General features: G+C 40.0%; 1 protein-coding gene across 3 annotated transcripts; it reads right to left on the bottom strand.

Annotated features, from left to right (window-relative positions):
- Positions 1–645: 645 nt before the first annotated feature.
- USP46 (ubiquitin specific peptidase 46) lies at positions 646–24,334 on the bottom strand. Of its 3 annotated transcripts, XR_006178865.1 has the most exons (11): positions 23,864–24,334; positions 22,870–22,991; positions 13,298–13,378; positions 12,643–12,856; positions 10,471–10,700; positions 6,558–6,634; positions 5,474–5,557; positions 4,990–5,187; positions 4,058–4,136; positions 1,024–3,074; positions 646–913 (listed from the first exon to the last, which is right to left on the bottom strand). XR_006178865.1 is itself a non-coding variant. In XM_042871166.1 (10 exons), the coding sequence occupies exons 2-10, from the start codon at positions 22,948–22,950 to the stop codon at positions 2,973–2,975; spliced, it is 1,146 nt and encodes a 381-aa protein (XP_042727100.1). In that variant the 5' UTR covers positions 22,951–22,991; positions 23,864–24,334; the 3' UTR covers positions 646–2,972. The 3 variants fall into 3 exon arrangements, 2 of the variants coding, with proteins under 2 accessions (XP_042727100.1, XP_042727101.1); XM_042871166.1 differs by having other exon boundaries at positions 646–3,074; XM_042871167.1 differs by lacking the exon at positions 22,870–22,991 and having other exon boundaries at positions 646–3,074; positions 23,864–24,330.
- Positions 24,335–25,959: the final 1,625 nt, after the last annotated feature.

Raw genomic sequence — 25,959 nt, 5'->3', positions numbered from 1 at the left:
ATCAAATAGAACACAGTAGATCATACTGTTGTTCCTGCAACGATCCTAATCCTGCAAAACTCATGCAAACGTTTTTAATTTGGCATAGATCAGAACTTCTCCCACCAGAAGCAAAAGTGTTCACACAGCTTTGATGGACAGCTTTTGCCAGACTGAAGTTGAGACATTCAGCATGCTGTAGGTTGGATATCATTTATAGAATTATAACTGCAACTTTTTGGGATCAAAAGAAAATACCCCTTATTTTAGCTGTTACTAGACTAAAGTGAGCATTCCATGATATTTTAGAGTTCATGTCAGAACAGTGATGGGGGATTGGTGTCTCATCAGTTCCATGATCTTTTATGAGATGAACCTTTCCAATGGTTTGTCATATGTCTTGTGCATTTCTTGTTAGTTATAGTAGAAGATTTGGGAACTTCATTTTTGAGCATGGGTTCCATGGGTTTTACTTGGTAAAAAGCTTGTTCTATTAATTTTGTTCTCAATAACACATAGCAATTATCTGTATGTTTTACAACCCAGAGCTGTTTTGCAGCTGGAGAAAAGCAAAGAGCATCCTATAATTTATCATTTAAATATTACTTCATTTTCATAGAATCATACAATTGCCAAGGTTGGAAAAGACCTCTGAGATCATCCAGTCCAACCAATAGTTAAAAATACTTTGTCAGATAAGTTAATTCAATTTTTTTTTTTTTTTAAATATATCCTACAATTGAACCAATTTTAATGTTACTTCTATGCACAATGTACAAACATGAGCTGCATTAAGGATTTTTTTTCTTCCTTGTTTGGAAACTGAAGAATGCCCTATGAATGTTCTGCAGTAAACTGTGAAGTACAGACCCTTGGACCAACATTGATGAATGCTGAGCTGGAAACTGCCTTCATTCACAAGCAGGAAACACTCCTGTTTTGAAAGGCAATTAATTATTATATTTTTAGTATGGAAATTTGGAATGCACATAAATCCATTAAAAAAAAAAAAAAAAAAAAAAAAAAAAAAAAAAAAGGACTTACAGGTTTAGCTTTTCACTGGAAAAGGCGTCCTGGGCTTCAGTGAGAGCTGAAGTCTCCTGTAGGATGTCTGTCTTTTGTGTTACAGATAGAACATTTCATTTCATCATTGATACAAGAACAAGAATGGCATCGCAATTATGCTTATCTATAGCCTGCATAACAACCTTCATCCACATGAGTGATCTCTGCAGAGCTCTGCTATTCATGTACCCAAGGACCCTAAGGTTAATTTTTTTTTTTTTTTTTTTTTTTTTTTTTGTACTGGTATAAGGACATGATAAGCCACCAAAAAAAAGTCCTATGAAAAGGTCACTTCTGTTTGTCCTTCAGTGTAAAGTGCTACATTTCATTGGTTTACAAAATGGCCGTAGATAAATCCATCTGTTCAATCAATGTTGATGTAGAAACCAGTATTTCATTTTCCCCGTTATTCAACAGCAACAACAACAAATGTTTCACATTCACAGTAGATTGCAGTGAAAAGTATTTTTCTCTTTCCTGTGGAAAACTAGAATAGAAGATTAAGCCTTGCTTCAGAGGCAGTTTTCTGAAGCATGTCTGCCACAAAATGACAAGCAGGCTTCTAAAGGAAAAGTAGCAAAAGCAACATTGTCTAATAAATACTGAACAAGAGTCAATAAAATGTAACAAGTAGAAATACATCTCATGAGATGACAAAGAGTCCTAGAAAATGCTGGAACCAGCTCTCTGTTGCCCTGAAGGCAACAGGAGGTTCTTTGCTGTTGATCTAATTTGAACAGGTATTTGGGTGCTAAGGTTCAAGCACTGTACAACTGTGTCAAACCAAGCAAGAGAGATACCCAGGGCTACCTCTTCCTCATTCCACTTTCCATCCCTTCTCCTACCCTGCTGACACATTCTTTTACATTCCTTCTTTGCTGTAATCCAGTATGTGCGTTTGATAGTTTTATTAGCCAGTGTATTACTGTTACCAGCCCAATTCGCCCAGTAAAATCAGAAACAGCAGAACTAAGTCTGTTCAAAATGCTGTCAAATATTAAAAAAAAAAAAAAAAAAAAATTGTAGGATGGAGCTTGTTTTATGTATATAGTGTACCAACAGCACACCTGGAGCTGGACTGTGGAATTTCAGTCCTCATGGATACATTGCACATGAGCAGTGTTGTTATCTCTGCAAAATCAATGAAGTCAAGAACGTGTTATACTGTTTTAGCAGAACAATAAGCTCAATCTCTATAAAAGTAATTTATCTCTGTGCTACATGTGTCATCTTGCTGATTTTATTCCAGTGCTCTGTAAGTTCTGAAATCTCACCTCATCTGTACTATCATATTGTCTTGGCATATAATATTGCTTAGTTCCACTGTAATTTACATCCTTCTATGTGAATTTTAGGCCTAACATTATACACTGAAAGTTTTTAACAACGCCCAAAGCTTAAATGATTTTGGAAGATTAACTTTCTTTGCAGTTGAGAGTATCATGTAAAAAAAAAAAAAAAAGAAAAATACCCTATGACAATTCCAGTCATTGTGAAGCAGATTTTTTCCCCCTTACATTTAAATTGGTTAAGAAAGTCAATACACTCCAAAATCATTTAGAAAGCTTAAAACAACTTTGGCCTAAATACAGTGAGCTGTTCCACATAAAATACTGCTCTAGCCAGATTTGGTTTAACAGTTGACATTCAATTCTTTCGGTGTTATTCCATATAAATTCTACTAGAATCTGACTGCAATTAACTTCTCAATCAGACTTGAAAACAACAAACTGCCCTCCCCTCCTGAAAGAAAGTTCTGGATGTCAAAAATGAACAGTTACGGTCAATACCACATAGGCCATTTAATGAGAGGCAGAATATATCATTTTTCAGCCATACAAGATGAGGTTTTTGTAGAAGTCAATTCAGTGGGCCATCACCTTCTTTGCCTGCAGAGTTGTTGTGTGCAGTTGTCACAGTTTCCCAAGTCACTCTCTTGACTGGTAGAATAAAATATAACCAGACTCCGAATTTTTTGATATATCAGAGGTCAGTCCATAAAATTCTTCAATAGCTTGAGCATCTATTTTCTGTAAAATAAATAGAATCATTTAACGTACTCCTAAGCAAAAGAAATGCCAAGCATAGATTAGAAGGCTATATAAAAACAGAGGACAAATTCATTTAAGTGCTTCAGAGCAGCAGTTAGCAAATTCCCTTTGCAGTTCAAGCAGTGAAATGTTAATTAATGTTCAGGTGCTAAACCCTACTGATCACTGTCATTGAAATCAAAAGGAATGTTTGCCTTGGAGAGCCTAAAGGAATTAGGCTTTTTCAAATAACGCAGTGTATGGAATGCAGTAGTAAACAAAAAGCACAAATGTGACCTCATCTTTCCAAAAAGCAACAGAAACCCTCTTCAATACGAGCTTCATTCACAATGGTCCTGAAGTCCTACTTTACTCCAATGAATCTAAACCTGGGGAACTAGACTCAAGACCCCTGTTATGCCAGGTTCCACAGTGACATAAAGGGTTTGCTTGGGAACAAATTGTGCTATGTTTAGACAGTCTGTAATAGCTGTGGACCACATGCCTCACTAATTTTCGTCCAGACAATCCCAGACTGACCACAAAATTCAGATGCTCTTGTAACCTCCTAGTTGTTCAAGAAGTAAAACTCCAAACAACCCTAACCTTACCCGGTCCAATTCTGCCAAGTGGTATTGTGAAAGATTGCAAAATAGTTCCTGTATGTTTTAAGTTTTAATGAATTAACTTGATCTTATTATGTATAAAAAACATTCCAAATTAAACACTCTGAATCTGATATTAAAAATGTTTGATGTTGCTTTACAATAAAATGACTGTCTTTTACATTGACAGGGTAAGAACTATGCCATTAATCATTCTTTTTGCAATCTAACTTTCTAACAGAGCCGAGCAAAATGTCACGTTGCAAGCAAGCTGTGGCTTTGCAGACTAGTAATCTGTACCCAGATCTGGATTAGAACTTTAATTCCAAACAAAGAAGAGAGCACAAATGTTGTGCTCATGGGCTTCAGCATACTGACCTCTACAATGTCATCATCAAACAAGAGCCAAAATCCATGACTTTTCACAATAGTAATATAATGCCCACGATTCGGTCCACTGAAAAAGAAAATGAAGAAAAATCTCAAAACCCAATGTAACACTAGAAAGTACTATTAGGTCCATTTTGATAAGTAGCTTGTCTATATAAGAGCAGGTGAAATCATAGTTACATGCTAAGAAGAATACAGTAAACCTATCTCTAGCAGTACAGTATATATGTTCTATTTTTTGTCTGCCCCGTTGCAATGACCTAGTCAACTAAATTTGTAATGTATTGTTTTGATTTGTGTTATGACCATCTGCAAATTGATCTATACAGTACTTAACAATTTCCTCATATCTGGCATCAACTATGGCAAATATTTTTAAAACAACATGAAGTAATTTTAAGGGGAAATATTTTGAAAATACGAGCCATGAATAGTAACTTATTTATGGTTTTTGAGATTAAGGGAGAACAAGACATTTCTCCAACCCCAAAGGTTTATCTGTTTGTTTCATGTCTAACGATGCTTCACTTCTGAGAAGCTTTAATAAAGCTATCATTTTCATTGTCCTGACAGGAACTGGCTGACCTGCTGCAGAGTCTACCTGCTAACAGCCCATGGCCCTCACAGAGTCCTGTCTCCAAGTTCTCCAAGTGATGAGGAAAGAGACATCTTTCTTCTTCCTTTCACACGATTTCAATCTGTTGACTTTTGGGTGCCTGAAGTGCTATTTTTCACAGAGGTACAGATTACTATGAGGAAAGGTGGCTAAGAGCTTCTGGCCAAGATAAACTCAAGCTGGAGCAGCAGTACAGCTTATGTCCCCTCTTCCACTCTCCCTCTATTTTGCCAGGCAAGCCTCACCCTTGACAAATGCCTGGAACCTGTAATAGTTTGAGATGATCAACGTGAGGGAGTCTTACCTTCCACAGTGAACGACAACAGCTACTAAGTCATACATCCGGTCTAAGTTGACAGCATCGCCAGACGTGTTGAAGAGACGTAATTCCAGGGGAAATACAACACGATAAGACAGCTTAGTATACCTGTGCAATTGCTCCATGTACTTGAATCTCTTGAGATGTAAGGCAAGAATCATTGGCAACTTTTTTACTCGCATCCTGTGACACCATAAGAATACACATGGTAAAGACCTGTCCAGTTCAAAGCCACTCTTTCCTTAATGATTAAATGTTTGCATTAGAAAAGGACCTTGTAAGTAACAATAGTATACTAGCAGTAGCTTCTACACTAACAAGTACAATAGCTTTGAATCTGTCTGCAAGTTCTCTGGGCCACACAGAGCGTGTATATGGGGTGCAAGTTCTACAAACACAATAAATGTTAAAGAGAAGGTTTGTCAAAGTCCAGGAGTAACATATTGAAACCACCCTGCTCTTTACTTACCTTTTCTGTGCCTCTTGTTTACTGCAGCAGGTTTCACAGTAGTATTTCTGCTCACTACATAATGTCTCTGTGTTACTGAAGTCTCTGTAAGTAAATACAATTATCAGTTCTTCAAAGTTCTTAATGCTTTTGACCCAGTGCCACGCTTGGACTGTGGAACTGGAATCCTAAAAAGACACACGGGATGAAAGCTTATTACTGCTGAAATCCAGTTTTCTAAAACACCCGAAGAAACTGTACTGGAATTTGCAAGGGACTTACAGTACCTGGCTGTAGTGACAGCTTTGTATTAGGTGCTGAGACCCTCTGTGCAATACAGGGAATCACAGAATGGTCTGGATTGGAAGGGACCTCAAGGATCATGAATCTCCAATCCCCGTGCCACAGGCAGGGCCAGCAACCTCCCCATTTAATAGTAGGCTGATCAGGCCCCATCCAACCTGGCCTTCGTAGGGGAGGGAAGGACTCAGCTATCTCTAAATGGGACCTATATCCTCATCTCTTACATGTCAAGAGGCTGCCAAGATATCAGTGTAGGATCTGAAAATCTGAAGGATTTGTTTAATAATTAGGCATGAAATAAGAGCGGAACTGACTTAAAAACTTCTCATTATAATTTGATAAGATGTGTAGTAAGAAACTTACATGGCACAACAGAAGACTTCTGAAATCTTTTGCCCTCTAAGGACTCTAGTGCTCTACAAAGCACACACATGACTTTTAATATGCACATAAATCCTAATCAACAAAGCACTTGACTAAAAGCTTAAAGATAAGCACACACAAATCTCTTTGAAACCAATTATTATTCTACAGCAATTCTTCAAGATGACAGTGCAATCAATTTTTCCCCAAGAGAGAAATTGTTTTTTCTCTTTCAAACACATACATTGAAAACAAGAGAAAAACAAAATCCATTAGTGTGTATTTTGTCACTAGAGGAAGAACCCAGTTTATAGTAATTTTCTGCTTAGGAAAAGCTCAAAACACAATCCTATTCCATTTCTCTTTTTTGCATCTAGTAGATTTGGAAAATATAACAAAATCTGATAGAAACATTCATCAAAGGGATGCATTCATTTACCTTAGACAGTGTGTAATTGATGTGTTCTGCTCCACATCAACAGAAAGGTCAAGAAAATCTTCATCTTTACTACTAACCTGTAGCAAAAAATATACACGTAAAGCAGATTTAGTAAAACATCATGCATCAAAATGCTGTATGTATCTATGGGCAAATGCTATAAGATGGAACAATTTCTCAAAATAAATTACACAAAGTATTTATTTCAATTGGCTTTTCTTTGTTGTTGTTTTTTGTTTGTTTTTTTCCTAGATCAGCATGACCATATTCATTCTGCCAATTAAGCAACCAGGCCAACCCAGTTTCCAACTTCTGTCTACTCCAATTATCCAAACCCACTGACCACAGACTGATGACGGCACTTTGCTATCCACTAAACAGGGAGCATCATCCTGTACATTAGGCTCTGGTTGGTGTAGTACATATGTTCTATTGTTACAAAATACAGCCCAGCTCCTTATTATACTGGAATTTTATCTGTGTATAAATTGTGTAATCTCAGTTTACGCCCTACATGATTATTTCCACTATTAAGGATACAGTGAAAATAATTTCCATGCAGGCATTCATTGAGAAATGTCATATTCAAATGCTTTATATTTTTTCTCCAGTGAAAATTTAAAAGCTTGGCTTTGTGTCTCTTGTTGGCACACCTACATTTCCCCATGGAATATTACTGTTGATGAATAATTTTAACAAGACTGAATGAGAGGTTGGAGGAAAAAATGGCAAAGTGGCAATATTTTGTAAAATCACTGTGATTTCACCAATGTGGTTTTTTTTTTTAGGTGGAAGAAGATGAGAAAAAGTCTGATAAAAGTATTTTTTTCTAAAAAGTAGTCTTTCGAACATTTTCAGAGTGATAGATCCTGGCTTTGCTTGAAAATGACTTTTCACCTAAAATGTTTAATCTTGAAGGAGATTGAATTATATGTGTATACATATATTTATCTTCTACAACAGATAATTATTGTACTTCAGCTGAGCCAAAACATTTTTCTCCAGAATTCTTTTCATGGAAAATCATGGAATTTCAATATTTCTTTGCAGACCGGAAATATGATTTTTAAATGCCACTCATGTATCCTACAGGTCATCTCATTAATGGTCCTTCATCTTTTGTATCAGCTTTGAGATTCAAAATAAGGAAAATCTTCAATATATATATCAATGATATATCATATATATATATATATCACATAAATATATAATATATCAATATATAATATATTAATATTCATAATAGGTGTAGTTTAGCAACTCCCTGAGGTAGTTGGGAACTCTGAGCTCAAGCTTCTCCAAAATTCAAAGATGTTCTAAACTTTGGTCACATTTGGAACCTCTCTGCAATAAATATTAATGAGGACTCTCTCAGGAATGGTAGACAAACAGATCTGTAAAAGGTGACCCCATTTTGAGTCATCTCAGATCATAAAGAACAACACATCTTACTCAGCATCTTAATAAACGTTTTTGTAAATTAAATTAAAATTAGGACAGGGTAACCAATTAAATCCCAAAATCTAGTGATTTTCTGCTCATCCATTAACTAGTTTTTAAGGCCTTGAACACCTAGAAAAACCAACATGGTTATTTTTCGGATGAGATTAAACTAAGACTGTAGCAGGATTACTACAAATGAATTTAGTCATATTTGTAACAACCAATTCTGATTGTAAATGTTGCACAAACACTCCATATCTTGCTTTCTGTGAATGCATTTCTTTAGAATAACTTAATCTGACAGGATTGCAAAGTTCAAATCCAGAACTTCAGCAAGGGGTTCCATCTGCTGTTCTGACTCCGGACACTCATGCTCAAATTTCTATGCTCAAACTCATGCAGGCCTGTGGGTCTGGAAATTACGTACTGCTCTGAGCTCATCTTCATATTATATCATCCTATAAACATGGTGAATGCAATCCAAATCAACCTTGAACCCAGAGGAACACCTTTAGCAGGATGAATTTTGATATTACCAAGGATGTACAGAGGCATAAAGTACATTTAAATAAAATGAACAGCAGTTCTTCAAGCAAAAATCCTCTCTGAGATATGATTCTATCCAAAGAGCACAGGAAACCACAAAACTGGCAGCAATCAACTGCAGTGTAAACACATGTATAGAATTCAAAAATAGAGCAACAAAACCTCAGAGAACATTGTGTCTCTGCTGCTGGAAGTAGAGTTCTTTCAGGCACACAGCACATCAAGAGGGAGGTTAAATACTTGGAAAAGTCTTTGGCAAATAGAGCATTTCATCTAAATATCACTAAGCAGTTAGGAATCCTGATATTGACTTCAGCACATAACATATTGCTCAAACGGGGAGATGAGTCCAATCAAGCTAGAATAATACAGTTATAACTAGAGGTCACTGGAAACACAGATTCAGACTGCCCTCTTTGTGAGAATAACTACTGGAATCTGCACGATTCCTCATGCACGATACATTCACATTTTAGCAAAGTGTTACCTTTTAATCCATTTCATTTTCCAAAGATTTCAAGGTACAGTAATAAAAGAAAAAACATAAACAACTGTAGAATTATACTGTACAGAGCACCATATTTCTGCATTCACAGGAAGCTGCAGTGCCTTTCTACAGCAGCAGCACATAGTGCTGTTTTTTTCCGTACAGCTTGATCACTTTGAATTACATACTGGTGTTGTGCGGTTTTGCTCTTACTCGGGGACACATCCTGACTTCATTACAATTTGACTGAGCAAACTTAGAGCGTTAGGCCTATGTTAGGCTTCTTTAAACAGGCCACAACTGTTTAAAGAAGCTTGTCTGTCAAAAAGAATCCTATCCTTCCACTTTTTTTATCGTGCTATTACTATGTGAGCTGTCATAACTGAAATATACTAAAGAATTAATTTTCAATTTCTACCTCTCACATTTTCTCTTTAACAGTCTTGTTCCAGATTCGGTCCACCCCATTTCTCAAGCTGATTGTCACTTTATCACTCTGCCCTGTCCCTGAACACAAGCTCCCAAGGAGTCTTTTACTTGGAGTAGAGTTATCATTAAAGAATATCAGAATATGTTCTTCTAGACTTTTATCTCACCTAAATTCGGCTGCCTAGAGTTAGACCTGCAAGTAATCTAAAGCTGTGTTTTCTATAGACAAGTTCCAAAGTAGCAATATTGGTTTGAGTTGGAAACATCATTCTTAGGAGAGATCAGTTCGTTGGCCCAATTCACAACACTGCTGCACAAACAATTGCAACAACTCAGTGCAAGGACTGGAATGAGAACAAGCTGTACTGTGTAGATGGAATACCTGATATTGCTCAGACTTCCATCTCACAGAACAACCTGGAGACAGATGGAGAGAGATTCGTGAAGAAGGTCCTTTGCAAATTCTATCGGCTATAGAAAGTGCTGAGAAAACTAGTTCATCCTTGACACAAAGCAAAAGTTAGGTAAGATTTGCAAACTATGCTGTGCTTTACTGAGACTTCAAATAAAGAGACTTCCACCATTCTTTTAAGAATATTTCAGAAGACAAAAGAACACGTATGGTTTGTTAATAACAAATCCTTTGGCAGTCACATTCTTCGACATAAATTAATGCAAATCCATCTTATCTTTCCTCTGGTTCTTGGAATAACAATGCAAATACCTTCTCCTGAAATTACAGTAATAGAGAAGGATACTGATTAACTAGCAAGGGTTCTAAGTGTAGAGGTACATGCTATGACAGCCAGACTTGGCAAAGGCTAGCCAAGAAACACCTAGAAAAATAAATTTTTAGAAAAGAATATACTCACTTCAAGAAGTAAAGTCTACAGGAATATCCACAATTCTCAGATGTCTGAAAAGATTCATATGTTTATACATATAAAACATATCTATCTATTAAAGGGCAACAACCAAAAAAAAAAAAAGATCTATCCCAATGCTTACGGTTTCACAGTTCAAACATCTAGTTTCGTTAGTCAGTGTTCCCTGAAAAATCTCATGCACCCAGGTGAGTTCTTGCTTATTGTTCTCTTCAGCTTCGTTCATGTTGCCATTTTTCAATTTCCCATTTTGCTTTTCCTGTTTCTTCTCCTCCTGTAAAATGTCGGCGATTGTATTCAGCAAGTAATTCAAAAACTCATGTGCATCCTGCTGCATGTAGTTGTCAAATAGATCTGTGAAGAAGAGAGTCAAGATTTCTAAAGCTGAGTATATCTTTTATTTCAAGAAATCAAACTAAAGTCATTGTCTTCCAAAGACATGTATTGGTCCTTGCTCAGCAAACTACTTACAATCATGCCAAAGAAAAGTACACTGGCTTTCAGAGAAGCTACCTTGAGGGAAGACTTCAACTCACATAACTTTAGCGTGTCTAAAAGAGTGGGGTTGTATTTGGAATTAGCTGTGTAGGCTTCTACTACAGTCAGTGAAGAAAGCAAGAGGGTGGTCCTCAGTGCAGCCAACTATCTGTGCCCACTGTACAAGAAAACTGGTGACTACAGAAGGAACTTACATTAATTGCTTACACCCATTGCTTAACATCAGACTGATTCCCACCCATACATTCCACATCACTGAGTTTGGACAGTACAACCCTTGGCTGGGGAAAACGAAGATGCTGGATGCAAACATAATAGAATCATAGAATCACCAAGGTTGGAAAAGACCTTCAAGATCATCCAGTCCAACCGTTCACCTATTCCCAGTAGCTCCCACTAAACCATGTCCCTCAACACAACATCCAGCCTTTCCTTGAACACCCCCAGGGTCGGTGATTCCACCACCTCCCTGGGCAGTCCATTCCAGTGCCTGACCACCCTTTCTGAAAAGTAATACTTCCTAATGTCCAGCCTGAATCTCCCCTGCCGTAGCTTGAAGCCATTCCCTCTGGTCCTAAGTAATAATAATAATAATAATAATAATAATAATAATAATAATAGCAACATAATCTAACAAAGCTTATTTTTCACACACAAGATGAGTACAGACTTCTCTTTCATATAAAATGCTTTCTGGAGCAGAGACTACCTCAGTGGTGATGAAAAACAGGCTTCTTCCCTAGTGAAGGCTTAACTTACCCAAAACATTAAAGAAAAATAATTTGCGTTCCCAAGAAATGTGTGATTTTATCCCTCTGCTCCTGGAAAAAGCCCACATGGATTTCCTCAAAAATATTGTACAGTCAATAGCTTTGAAGCAGCTAGCCTGAACACAGAAGCACATTAATATATTCCAAATCTGTCCCTAATTTGAAAAAGTTGAAAACATAAGACCAGGTCCCAAAAGGTGATCCCAGCAGAGTAGGGGCATTTATCACTAAGATGACTTGGAGCTGACTTTGTCAGTGTTTACAATGCCTGCTTTGCAATGGACAGTCTGCCCATTTACATGCTGTCACCAGGAGGCAATTTCTCCCAGGTGTTAACTCACAATTCTTTCTTCTCTTCATTCAAAGCTCCCTTGTTTCCAAGTACAACACCCACACTGATACGAATCCAGGTTGAAAAGGAACTGTATGGCAGGCTTCCTTACTTCAAGACATTCCCCCCATCCCTTGGGAAGAAACACTAAAAGACCAGGCATATGCTGTTGCCAGTGTGGTGCTCAAAAAGGGCCTGATGCTTCTCAGTGTCAGACTGCACCCACTGCTCCTAAGAACAGCAGCAGTGGTTGACGTGCAGTCCACTGAACAACTCCAAAACACAGTTTCCTGCCCTCCCAAGGTATTTTGGGCTTGTAATGCCTGTAGCCCTAATAGGCCACACTGCTTCAGTAATGCCAGCTGCCCTCAGCATTTCTCTCTGCCATGCTACATTAAAAGTAAGAAAAAACCTGAGGCAGAATGGCACCTTCTCCCCAGCTCTAACTCACTGCTCAGTGTGGTCTGTCGTACCATGCACTGAATCATCACCTCTGAGAACTCAGGAAATCTGGCATAGCAATTTCAAGCATAGGACTGCATAACAGATACTACAATATTAGTATCTAAAACCAAAAAATGCTAAAAGTTATTTACAGACTTAACCTAACATCTGACTAATATGACCACATTGCTCAATGTTTAGATTTCCCTGATCAGCTTACAGATATCTAAGAGAATTCCAGTTTCATACTTACCATTCTCTTTTCGCAACCTTGATATGAACTTCTTTGGTGGAATAACTCCAACTTTCTTCTTCTGAGTAGCAATACTGTGAAAAAGATCTGCCAGGCAAGTCAAGAGGTTTTCCTTCTTTTTCTGTTGGGCCTTGTATGATAAAACATTTTCCCGAAATGGACGGCAAAAGTACAGTGCCTGCAGCACGGAGTTACAGTAGCAGGTGTTCCCAAACTGCCATGTAAAAGCAAAAACAATCTTAATCTTTGTGTATCACAAGAAACTACTCAACATCTGTCTTCTGTGACACAGCCATTTTGCTAGGCAGCTGCTGTAGGAATATATTTATATAACTTTTATACAACTCCATCACTTTCTACAAAAATTAAAGAGACTGTCCCTCATATTTTATAGGTAAAATTGACTTTATCAATTTAAGCTCTAACCACTGGAAACGCCCATAGAACACTAAACTGTTTTCTCTGGGGAGTATGAAGTTATCTTCAAAACATTTTAAACAATTCTGCAGCCCATTCTGCCTAAAACTGGAACGTGCACAGCACTTTTTAAAAACAAGGCAATCGTGCCTTAGAGCAGCATTGGGATGAAAAAAATAAGTAAAACTCAAAAAAGCATAGTTCTATATAGGATTTGTCCATTGAAAATGGTACTTACATTGACCAATCCAAAGTAGTGCTCATTGATGGGAAACTGCTCTGGGCCAATGTCTTTTTCCAGAGCAGAGGCATTGGTGCCCTAAGGAAAGAGCGAAGAATTAATGTAAACTACTAAAATTCCAAAATAAAGTCATGGACATTAAGATAGAAATGCACTTTTTCCTTTCAGTTACAATTAGCCAAGCTAACTCTGCTCTTCTAATGGCCAAGCACAACAGTCACCCGAGCCAACACAAATATTTGCAGTTGTAGGTAGTGAAGCTAGCCTGACCTGGGTGCTCTGATGATGGCTGACTTGAAGTGAACAGGTCACAACAACAGTGGTTCTCCCCCCACACGCCTCTCCCTTATTTCATACTTCATACTTAAGCAGCTGGATCCCATTATGCTCTTGTTTCATAAAGATACTTGACCTCTAGATGTTGAGCAGGTTTTCTAAGCATTACTGAAACTCTTCTGCATCCCTTCTAATTTGTCAGAGGCCTTTAACAAAACCTGAGATCCAGAACAGCACCTTGTTCTAATAAGAGCAGCACAGAAGTTAAAAGTAAGCATAATACATGTGGTACTTTGTTCTAATGTTGAAAGGTGCATAAGTCCAAGCACTGCCTTGCTTCTTGGTCAGTGCCTCAAATTATGTTCAGCTGTGTCTTCATTTCAACAGTAAAGTCGCTTTCACAGCTACTGGTTTGTAAAGTACACTCACGACTTCTTTGTACATTACCTGTAGCTTGACTGTATGAAAATGCTTATTTTTAACAAGCTTAGATCACTGAGCTAACAGGCCTCATTGCTGCCAGTGCTGTCACTCCTTGCTACTGTGTAAACGTACAGATCAGTCTGGACAGGAGGAGGCTGAGGGGAGACATCATTGCTCTCTTCCAGTACCTGCAAGGTGCTTACAGTGAGAGCAGGGTTGGTCTCTTCTCACTGGTGACAGGTGACAGGACAAGGGGAAATGGCCTTAAGCTGCACCAAGATAAGTTTAGGTTGGATATCAGGAAAAACTTAGTTACAGAAAAAGTTGTTAAGCACTGGAATTGGCTCCACAGGGAGGTGGTTGAGTTACCATCCCTGGATGTGTTCAAAAACCATTTGGATGTGATGCTCAGGGACATAATTTAGCAGAGGGTTGTTAGAGTTAGGGTAGTATGGTTAAGTTGAGGTTGGACTTGATGATCTTTGAGGTCTTTTTCAACCTGAGCAATTTTATGATCTCCGAAGGACATCAGTAAAAATGCTGTACTTGGAGAAGTATTCTCTATGTACAGTTATTCAAGATCTATTGGTTAGCCAGTTCTCAATCTGTCTGATAATTGTTTTACTGACATCAGAGAGTCATTTTCTTACCGAATTTAATCTGCAGTATGCAGTATTAATACACTAAGCCTTTGTAGTTTCTGTCACATAAGAATGGCACAGTTGGCTGACTTTCATTACAACATATAAACTGCCACCACAAAGATGCTAACATGTAAAACTTCATTATCTTTTTGCTTTTTACCAGCTGCCTCCCATACTCATATTTGTATTTTGTTTGTTTTTTTTTTTTTCTGAGATTGACATCAGGTTGCATTTACACAAGTCCATGCCGACTCTATTCAAATAGAGTAAAAAAAAAAAAATTTACATGCAGCGTTTCTTCCTAGTGCTCTGAAATGACCTGTGTTCCTGAGGTTTGTTCAATAATGGCTTGGAGAGCTCATCAGTTAAAATTTTTAAATTTAGTGTTAATCAGATTCAGTAATTCTGTTTTTTCTTCTCAACATCCGACTTTTATTTCCTTCCTCCACCTAATATCAACATTGCTTGCTCTATTAGATTATTTTTTCATGTCAGTCCATTAAAAGAAGATGATTTTACTCAACGGAAATGGTGTGAAACCCGGCACTGGTGCTCTTTAACAACCTATAAGCCTTGAAAGTAAAGAAGCTCCTTCAAGTTGGACCTTTTCTGGAAGCTGCCAAAGCTTCTGTGTTTCATAAACCCTTACCAAATCTCTTTCCAGTCTCTTCCTTTCTCTTACAAGCACAGAGATTATTTCTTAGACCAGATGTAGAGGATTTCCCTTTGAGACTAGGTAATTCATTTGCACAAGGCTCCATGAAAAGATTAAGAAATATGTTGTATGCCCTTGGAGGGCTCTACTAAGCCTCAGTGAGAAACTCAGAGAAGAAAGGATCAGTACAAAGCCATTGCTGGCTGTGTGTCAACTGATATGACAGTGTGATAATTACGTAAGTTCTATATGAGGATCAGGTTTTTTTGCTTGGAGAGGCAGCCTTGCCAAAAATGCTACATTCAGCAAAGCATCTGAGTTCCCATGAGGGAGGAAAATGATAGGCAGTTGCCTATCTGATACTAACAGCAAAGCAAACAGCTGCTGGTTTAATCAACGCCTTGGCTTATAGAAGACAATTCAAATACAGAAGATCAATGCAACTTCTGAAGAAAACCATCCTCATACAGACTTCACAGCACAGCATTCAAACCAATGCATAGGTTTTCTTCAATTATACATTCAGCATTCAAATTAAGTTCTCTAAATTAAGACTGAAATTGGATATGGGTTGGTTTTGTTTTTGTTTTTTCATTTCTGCAGGAAGATTTTTCCATGCCGGAAAAAATTCTCCCTCTAGAACTTGCAGGAAATAATGCCTCTCAAAAGTGACCTCCCACTCTTTTACAGAACGTGCATTAGTGTGTACATATACGTATAGTGTATATGTTAGCAGAATATAAGTGCTTGGCTAACTAATTGCTCCTCTGTTACCTCTTTTTCCCCAGGCCCAGGTTTCTTACTTCAGAGGATGCCAGATGGTTCTGACAAATCTTTTTCAACATTTAAATTATCTTGAACACACTGAGAGAAACAGCAAGACCTAGGATTTGCCAAGTAATTATCACCGAAAAACAAACAAATCCATGATGCGCACTAACTTATCTTCATGCAAAATCTATACACTGCTATGGAGTTTCCAACAGCTCATCATAGATCTGTTCAATGAGTGTTACACGTTTGACATACAAAAGCTCTTCAAAAGTGATTGATATGACACAAGGAATGGTTGGAAATATTCTAACCCAAATAAACCACAAACTGTACATCCAAACCAGGCTAAAGCTAGAAAAAGTCTTATTAGAGACGTGTTAAATGTGTGTGTGTGTTGTTCACCTATAGCAGTGTTCAACCATGACTACTTACATTGGGTTTTAAGCATGATTATCCTTGTCCCCAGGCACAGAAATCACTTTGGTCACTTTTACAAGTGTACAATTGCTCAAACACTCAAGGGTGGGTATCAAATGGATGCGACCAGGCTCTTCTGCTGTTGCTCAGCGACTGGACAATAGGCAGTGGGCACAAAGTGGAACACAGAAAGTTCCATGAGAACATGAGGAAAATATTTACTTTTACAGGAACAGATTGCCCAGAATGGTTATCCTTCTAATGAATACTCCTCTAATGGAGTATCCTTCTCTGAAGATATTCAAAACCCACCTGGATGCTTTTCTGTGTGACCTGCTATAGGGGGTTGGACTGGATGATCTCCAGAGGTCCCTTCCAACCCCTGTGACTCTGTGATAAAAGTTTAATTTGTACCTATCATCATATGAAAGTTTTTTAAGTAAAATAAAAACAAACAAACAAAACCTCCTGTTCCTTTGGACTTAAGAATAAATACAAAAGAACAGTGTAGGGAAAAGAAAACAATGAAAAAACCCACATTGCATTAGATCATTAAGTCATACAAAGCAAAATAACCAAATAAAATTGTTCTATGGAAGATGAGAAATGAAACAGTGCCAAAATGAAAGATGCTGCTAACACAATACAGCAAATCAAACTTAATTTTGCATTCTGACAGAGCTATAAATATGTCACTAAATTTCTAGGAATACATATGTGCTTAATTTAAAGAAAAGGAGTGCAGTAAAGAAATTGGAAACTTAAGTCAACTGTGGAAAACCTATTGCATAGCTATTTTCTCAATGAAACAGAAACACAATATGAATTACCATCAAACCAGAAAACACAAAGTAAGAAACAATAAATACTTTGTTCACAAGAAAATCTAAGCAAAAGAAGACAAAAGTTGAATAGCGAAAACAGATATTTAACAAATACATAAAGAAAAATAGATCAACAAAAGATGGCAAAGAAGGGCTTCAGATCACATACACAGCTGCAAACTAGATATTCTTTTAGTATTCGAGTGAAGTGAAAAGCTATGTGCTAGAAATAGTGTTGTTTCCAGGAGGAAGAAACTGAAAACTTAAACAAAGGGTGATGCTGGAACTGGTAGAAGAGAAATTGGAACAAAATAGATATGACTTTAGGGCCAGGCAGCCTGAGTTTCACAGTTTTGGAAGGCATAGTGTATGGAATGGGAGGGAAAAGAAAGGTAAAAAAGATGTAGAAGCCCCCTGACCAGCAAATGGCTGTGACAAATAACTGGAAAGAGAGCAAGTAATGGTAAAGAAAATCCAAACCTGTTTTCCAGAAGCAACACCAATAGAGTAAGAGAAGAGTGAGGGAGATCATACTGGGCAGTATTTACACAACGGTCCTCAACAGATATATCGCGTACACTCACCGTAGGACCTTGACTTCCCTTGGGGTCAACCTTTACTTCCAAAGAGAAATTGGAATACCTGAACACACCTCCTTCAAAATTCATATATATGAAATGTCAAAACTGAAACATCTTTGTAATTTCTAAAGTAACAAAAAATTGTTTAATTCAGCCAGATTAGCATCTTTTTTTTCCAGCAAATAAATGTTTTATTGTTCCACCAGAACAGCTATTTTAAGTTCTTGTTGCCAAGAGATAAAAGAGGAAAGAGAAGGTGCCATGAAAAACAGAGGGGATCATAGTAAATAGCAAGAGGATACTGACAGACCTAAAAGTGAGTATGTGATCATACTTTTTGGAAGAAGGATGATTTAAAATAATAATTTTACATATTTTCCTTAGAGTTTTCTGACCACAACGACAAATTATACAAGCTTCAGATGCCTGACTCTTTTTTTTTTTCCCCACTGGATGCGCTGAACTGTCTCCAAACATGGATGTACACATTATATACACCATCAATAACTTCAGCTCTTTCATTGCATTGTTGCCAAGAAACAGGAAAAAAAAAAGCCTTGAAGCCTAAAATCCTGAATCACTTGGCTATTCTGTCCAAGATTTTCAAGGTACTCTGCCTTATACGCCTTAAAGGACAAGTATGGGATGCAAGGTTCTAGTGAAGACCTACAAGTTCCACATTTAAATATTTAAATCCAAAAGTAATTTTGTTTTTACGTATTGACCTTCAAAGTTTCCATAATTAGGCAACATTTACCAAACTGCAGTTCAGTATTCTTTTACAAATCCATCTCCATTCTTAGTTTATTTGTTCTTGGATTAGTGGCACTTGGTCTTTTTCCTGGCACAAATAGCAATATTTTTTTTCCCTCTCCCATTTACTCTGCAGAACAAATAAACCCAGTATGGCCTCACAAATGAGAAAGAAACTGAGGTTTGTTCACAGCCTGTAATTTCCTCAGCAGCACTTTTGTGTGGGCCATAGTGATGACACTCATCGTGTCTCAGTGCGTCTTTAGGGTAAGGCTTCTTCTAGACTTCATCACAGCTGCCCCAGCTTTGTTAACATAGAGGACAGAAGATTAAATATCTTCATTAAATCTCATTATAACATGAATTACAAAGGCTGCAGATATACTGGAGGACAGGCTTAGAATTCAAAATGATTTTTTGACCCATTAGAGAAATGCTCTGAAAATGGTTGAAATTCATCTAAGGCAAGTACAACATTTTGTACAGGAAGACATGAATCACCTGCATATATGCAGAATGAAAGAGAGCTAAGCTAATTGTTCCTGAAAACAAACAAACAGCACTGTCTAAGAGACTCTAGCATATTATTCAGATGAATAAATTAATGATGCTGCACTTTTTAAAAAAGACAACACAAAGAAATTCTTACAGACAGAGGCCTAAAAAGTTCTTAAAATGACTTTCCAGTTTAAATTTGTCACCAGGAAGACTTCACACAGGACCTTGTGGCCAGGTTTGGGTGCTAGGCTTCAAGAAATACAAACACAGCCGGAGAGAGTCCAAAGGAAGGAAATAAAAACAAAAAACCCTAGAGGAAAATGACTTGTAAAAAGGGCTGAACGGGGTCATGTATAAGATAGAAGAGACTGAGACAGCACATGAGAATACTTTAAAGCACGTAACATTTATTACAGAAGGGAATCAGTCTGTTCTTGGTCTCAAGAGTGGACATGAGAAGAAGTGGGAAGCTCAAATTATGGTAAATTCAGATAAGACATTAGGGAGTGTTCTAGCCATAAGGACACTGAATCATTGGGATGGATTGCCTAGAGATGTGAAATAGTCACTGTCACCACAAGTCTTCAGGTTAGACAGACATAGGTCAGAAACAATACAGGTTTATCACATGAAATTTCAATGAATGGTCAGGGATGTTGTGGTTTTATGGCAGTTCAGAGGCACATATTATTAAGTGATCAGTAGTGAAATCAAATGAAATAATCAGAGCAATATCCAGAATTCAAGCTGGCCTGAAAACATCAGCACAGCACCCTTCTCTGCAAAGTCTAAGCATGTCCAAGAGAAGGCTTATAACAGAGCTTTGTTATAACAGACACAAGGCTCTCCAGAAGCACTCATACACTGTGGAGTTGGGTGTACACAAATGTACAGAAGTGTATTTAGCAAACAGCCAACCAAGGACAGATTCACGAGGCAGAGGAGATTTTGCTGACTGCTTCTCTAATTGGCCATAGTTTACAATCCATAGACTGGTGTCTTTTCAAGCCCACCAGAATCTCACCTCCCAAGTGTTACTTACCTGCCACACATACTTCATCAGAGCCCAGAGTTGCTTTTTAATCCACCTTTTCCACAATTCAGACTCACTCAGCCTTAATGAACTGTAACTAAGAGGTTCCTTTTCTAAAGTATTTAGCATAACCACTGTTTTGCTCTTAATTCAGCAACTAGAAGCCAATGACTATACGCAACAAAAATAAAATATTACACGGTAAAACATGAATTGTTATGAATTGTCCAAGTGTGCTTATAATTTTCTAAATAACTGGGAAGTATTTGATGACCACTTTTGTCATAAAAGCAGTATGCACGCAAGGCAGTCTCTGTCACTATATTAGGACATTTCCCACCATCGTATATCCTCTAATACTACAAGTATCTTTCCTGGAATTCTGATGAAAAGAACACTTTCTGTTTGTCATTCTAGTGCCCGTTTGCCAGCCATACTCTCAAGTTTTTCTTTACTTCATAAAGATGCTACAGTAATTAGACTTCACATTCCCTATATTTGTCATCTTTCTTTTCTGATTTCCTGTAGGTCATGCTGAAATGCCACACTCTTCTAAAATTGTATTGCTTGAACTGCCTATATTAATATTTTCAGATGTAGCAGTTTATTTTTCTTTATCAAACCACAGCATTTTTTAAAAAGAATACCTATATAACATTTACTGAGAGCAACTGTGAGGTATTCTAAAAGATATTTTGTGTCAGAAGCCATCCGAGTGTGTTCAAAACGTACTGCTCATCAATTTGGCAGGGCATGCTGAAGTGCAGATCAGATTATTTGAAATACTCTTATGAAATTATGAAAGGGGAAACTAATATCTCTTTTCGGCAGAACTCTAAAAGGTATTTAGGAAAACATGGCCCACAGATCTTGCTAGCCATCTTTGCAAAAATATGTCAATACATTCTGAAATGGTTAGATGCTGTCTGCTGCATATAACAGTAATATTGCCCAGGCCACGGCTGCTGCATGAACTCAAGGCTGCATCAAAATCTCATAAACACAGAAACATACTGCAGGGGTTTTTAGTGAGCAGCAATCTTGAAATGACAGCATGCCTCTTTGCCTTTGAACCAGCATTCTGTATTGAGTTGTCTGGAATGTCTCACAAAAATGATACCAATGAGGATTACAACACACCTCTAGTTCATGTCTAGAAACTACAAGGCTGACATGGCACAGAGTGCTGATATTCCTTCTAAGAGTTTCCTCAACTTATCTCATGCTTCTTCACTTCTACTGCATCTGCCCGACCCAAAAGCTGGTAATTGCCCATTGCAGACCTCCTGATGTGGCCACCAGTATACAGACCTCGTAGATGACTTTCCAGCATCTGCAAGGCAGTAAGAGGAGCTTTTTGGGAGCTGGATCTCCATCTCATCGAATGGCCACTGTGCCCACTCAGGAGTGTCACCAATTCCTTCAGGTAGAGGGGCATTCATCACCCTCTAGCCTCAGCAAAAGACGGCTTTGTTAACCAAGTCAGTGAATAACTAATGCTATTGTAATTATAACCAGGGGGAGGGTGGGGGGAGAGGCAAACTGGGAAAAGACAACGAAGTAATTTTAAGTTATGCATTGCAATATATGCAACAAATACATATGTCAAGTGGAAGGGGTAAACCTGTTTTTCTCACTGTGTTCCTACTGTGTTTCCCTCAGCATATGGGAGTTAATCCAGCAGATCTACAGTACTGAATCTCCTTTGCAAGCAAGTTAAAAACTGTCCCTGGCTTGCTTTGCTTCACTATACTTGTATTGCCTATTTCTTAGCCACAGACTGTGAGTGGCTCAGTTCTTCAAGCACTGTGTTATACTGAAGGAACAAGATTGGGTAATATAGATCTTTGATAGATTTCTACACATGCCTTCTGTCAATCTACAACAGCAAAAATAGTTTATACAAACAAAAAGTTTGCTCATGTAACTCTAACCTTCCTAAGTCCCATTCTTATGGAGAGAGGTCCCAGCTCCTCTTACAGTTCACCACTTTATCTGGGCAGGATCATCTTCAGAGGAGCCATAATGGAGTGTTACTGGTACTTTCAATAGTTTATGTTTAGCTTAAAGACCCAGATTCCTGAAACCCAGCTTTTATATCCTAAAATAAATTAATAATCCTATGGGTTACACACAGAAGAATGAATATGACCAGTGTAACACAATGTATATAAAACCACATACGTATAACCTAAGGAACACACAGCTTTCAAACATCATTACTGTCAAACCAACTTCACCCTCTGTCTTAGCACTGATACGAGTCAGAATTGGCTTGAACTATGAGCTCTTGTGTGACTTTAACTCTTCCATTTCTGACATGCCACTTTCACAAGATCTAATGGCAGCAGCTGAGCAGCACATTTTTAGAATAAGCCCAGCAGCTTTGCTCTGTCTATGCAGGTTTTGGGAGAAGCAGGCTGTATGCAAGCACATGCCTGAAGCACACAAGAGAAATCATGGAGCTCCTAGAACTTTAAGCCAATGCTAAAGCCTTACAACCATCTTACAGCCTCCAGCTCCCCTTCATGCAGTGCTTGTTGCAGTATCCCTGACCCACAGGACTGGAAGGTATTAAGAGCAGTGGAAAGCTGCCATTGCCACAGAAGGGAGCAGCTCACAGCCCGCGCTCCCTCCCCAGCTTTGCTGACCCACAGGAGCCGGATCTCTGGGCTGTGCCTGCTGCCTTACCCCGGAGGCAGGCTCCGTTCTCCAGGGCAGCTGAATGGTATGTGTGGCATTGCCAGCACAAGGCATGCTGGGACACCACATGGAGGGAAGTTGGCAACTGTGTGGAGCTGCTCTTGAAGAACCTGGAAATAAGGGGGAAAAAATACAGACTAAACCAACAAAATGTGCAGCAATTGGCTTCTCTTCTGTTTGCGCTGGTGTACTTAGCACTTGCTCGTGTCTTTGGCAGGTGTACCACTTTCTCAGTTCATTAATAAACCTTAAACTGATGTACTTTAAGCTCTCCCCCACCAAGAAGTTTAAGAAATCCAAACCGATCCAGATGCTCTGAGTCAGTAGAGTCAGGACTGCAAACAGACCTGGGCACAGTGAAGAAAAGGTCTTTTCAACTATTCCTGGGATGGGAATGGCAAAGCAAAAATATTAATATTTTCTTATTTCTTCCTAATTACACAGCGGGAGTTAGAGAAAGCCAAGTGTTAAAAGAGTAAGCAGCAGTCATCTCTGGGTGGCACTCAGCAGGAGAAAAACCCTGACAGCAGCTACAGCTGAGACTTCCTAAAGCAGTCCCCAGCCTCGGGACTAAAGCCTCTTACACCAGAACACTCCGTTCTGTGCATTCCCCGGGGGCTGCTGGCCGCATGAGCCCGTAGGGCGCCTGCCTGGAGGGATTTAGCGGGCTCACTGAGCGGGTATGCATTCAGAGCCGAACTCCGGGGTTCCTCAGCAGCGTTCTTAGGGCAGGAAGAGGAAGGACGGAAAGAAGGAAGGACAGGCGGCTACGGCTCCTTCTTCAACGTGCGTTTGCCGGCGCCAGCCCCGCTCCCGTCGGTGCCTCCGCTTCCCCCCCCCCCCGGGACGGTCCGCCGGGCCTCGACCGCTCCCCGGCGCAGCCTGCTCGGCTTCCCGCCGCCCCCCCCTCCCCGAGCCCTCGAGCAGCCCCCTCCGCCGGCCCCAGCAGGCCTGCCGCACCGCCCCGCCCGCGGGCACTCACCATATTACAGATGGAGGCGATGTTTCTGACAGTCATTAGTCTAAAGGTTGCAGCGATCCCACACCGCCATCTTTACGAGGTGAAAACGGCCCCGCTCATGGTGGGAAGAGGGCAGGAAGGCAGAGGGGGCGGCGGCGGCTCCGGCTCAGGGCTGGGATGAGCTGGAGGAAGGCCTGCCCGCGCCCCGCGGCGCAGCGGGGAGGAAGGAGCTCACCGCCCTCCTTCCTCCTCCTCCCGCGAGCGAGCGAGTGACCGGCAGTTTTAGCGGCGTGGCTGGAGCAGCCGCATCTCAGCTCCTCCCGCCCCTGCCTCCCGCACGGGCCGCAGGGTCCTGGGCTCCCGCCGGAGCGCTCAGCTGCGCCTCTGCACCAGCCGGCTCCGCACTAATCCCTGCCTTCCTCCTCCTTCTCCTCCTCCTCTTCCTCCTCCTCCTGCTCCTCCTCGCCCGGCAGCCGCAGCTCCATCGCGGCGTGGCGCGACACGCTCAGACCCGAGCTGGCCGGGCAGTGAGAGGCACTCGGCACCGTCGCAGCCAACGCGCCGCGGGGGGGGGGACGGGGGACGGGGTGCCCTGCGGCAGCAGTGGGGGATGCGCTGCCCGGACAGCTCCGCGATGCCCCTGGGGGAGCCGCCGAACTCGGGCTAAAGGGCATGAGAAATGTCATTTGAGGGCAGGAGGGAAGACGAGGAGGAGAGCAGGCAGGCAGAGCGATGCAGCGTGTGACAGTGACAGCATCAATGTGCTTTGGGATGTGCTCTCTGCACCCAGCTTGAAGGACTCATGAATCCAGGCGTTTTACAAATCATTTTACAGCACGCAGGAGTGTAATTTACTGCCTACCCTATGTGCTTTGTAGTCACTGCCACTCGTGTAGACATTTACTTTTACAACAGCTGTGCAGGGACCATGTCTGTGTTACGATGTATCATAGTGCTCAGTCACAGACTTACAGCACGTGGCATTTACACAACACCGCTGATGCAGTAAGCTCAGTTCATTTTCAGACACTACAATAAATGAAGGCCCATGCCATCCTCCAGGGCGTGAGAGCATTAAAAGCTATGGGCACCTTAAATTTGCACTTGTGGTGAAGCACAAAGATGTTATCTTGTGGCCGTGTGGAAAATCTCATGGAGAAGCATGGATGGAGTTCACCTACAATCACCCCTCCTCTGAGGAAAGGTTGAGGGAACTGGGCTTATTTAGCTTGGAGAAGAAAAGGCTCCGGGAAGACCTCATTGTGGCCTTCTAGTACTTGAAGGGAGTGTATAAACAGGAGGGGGAATGGCTGTTTACATGGGTGGATAGTGATAGGACAAGGGGGAATGATTTTAAACTGAGACAGGGGAGGTATAGGTTAGATATTAGGAGGAAGTTTTTCACACAGAGGGTGGTGATGCACTGGAACAGGTTACCCAAGGAGGTTGTGGAACGAGGAGGCACTGGAACAGGTTGCCCCCATCCCTGAAGGCATTCAAGGCCAGGCTGGATGTGGCTCTGGGCAGCCTGGTTTGGTGGTTGGTGATCCTGCACATAGCAGGGGGGTTGAAATCCGGTGATCATTGCGGTCCTTTTCAACCCAGCCCATTCTGTGATTCTAGGATATGGCTTCAGCATCCCTTTCCTTAGCTGTTCCCATCGGGAACTTAAAGTCCCTGTGTTGTTCTTTCCCTACATGTAAGGGATTCTTAAGAGAGAAAGCTGGTAACATTTTGGTGCTTACTTGGAAACATGGCAGCTCATGTTCGGCTACACTTTCCAGTTCACACTGCTATAATGTAATAATTTCAGTCTGCAGAGCCTGGCTCCATGGGTATTATTTACAGGAAACATTCTGAAATTTTCTGAGAGTTTGGGTTTGAAGAGAAGGTCTTTGATTATTATTAAAAAATCTGGCAGCAGCAGCAGCATCTGAAAGATGCATCCCACCCTGTGAAGGCTGCTAAGACAGCTGGCTGCCATCCAGCTCCTGGTGGATAAGTGCCCACTTTACAAAAACTGCACCAAAACTAGCATTACTTGGCATTCTGTTGGCTGTTTCGGCAAAGAAACTCTAAATAGAGCTGTCACAGAGGCAGAACTCTCTTTCCTCAAT

This window comes from Lagopus leucura, unplaced genomic scaffold (genome assembly GCF_019238085.1).
Source record: "Lagopus leucura isolate 7727_CA_CO unplaced genomic scaffold, USGS_WTPT01 Super-Scaffold_100004, whole genome shotgun sequence".
Taxonomy (NCBI): Eukaryota; Metazoa; Chordata; class Aves; order Galliformes; family Phasianidae; genus Lagopus; species Lagopus leucura.
Note: the sequence above shows the minus strand (reverse complement) of the source record. Positions and strands in the feature narration are given on the sequence as shown.

What these genes read in the sequence shown, in the direction of transcription:
- USP46 (XM_042871166.1), bottom strand. Translation starts at nt 22,950, where the DNA reads ATGTGGTGTCCCAGCATGCCTTGTGCTGGCAATGCCACACATACCATT. An exon ending in GTTGTCGTTCACTGTGGAAG is followed by an intron (nt 4,137 to 4,989) that starts GTAAGACTCCCT and finishes TTTCTTTTTCAG; the next exon opens with TGGACCGAATCGTGGGCATT. An exon ending in TTGATGATGACATTGTAGAG is followed by an intron (nt 3,075 to 4,057) that starts GTCAGTATGCTG and finishes TTTATTTTACAG; the next exon opens with AAAATAGATGCTCAAGCTAT.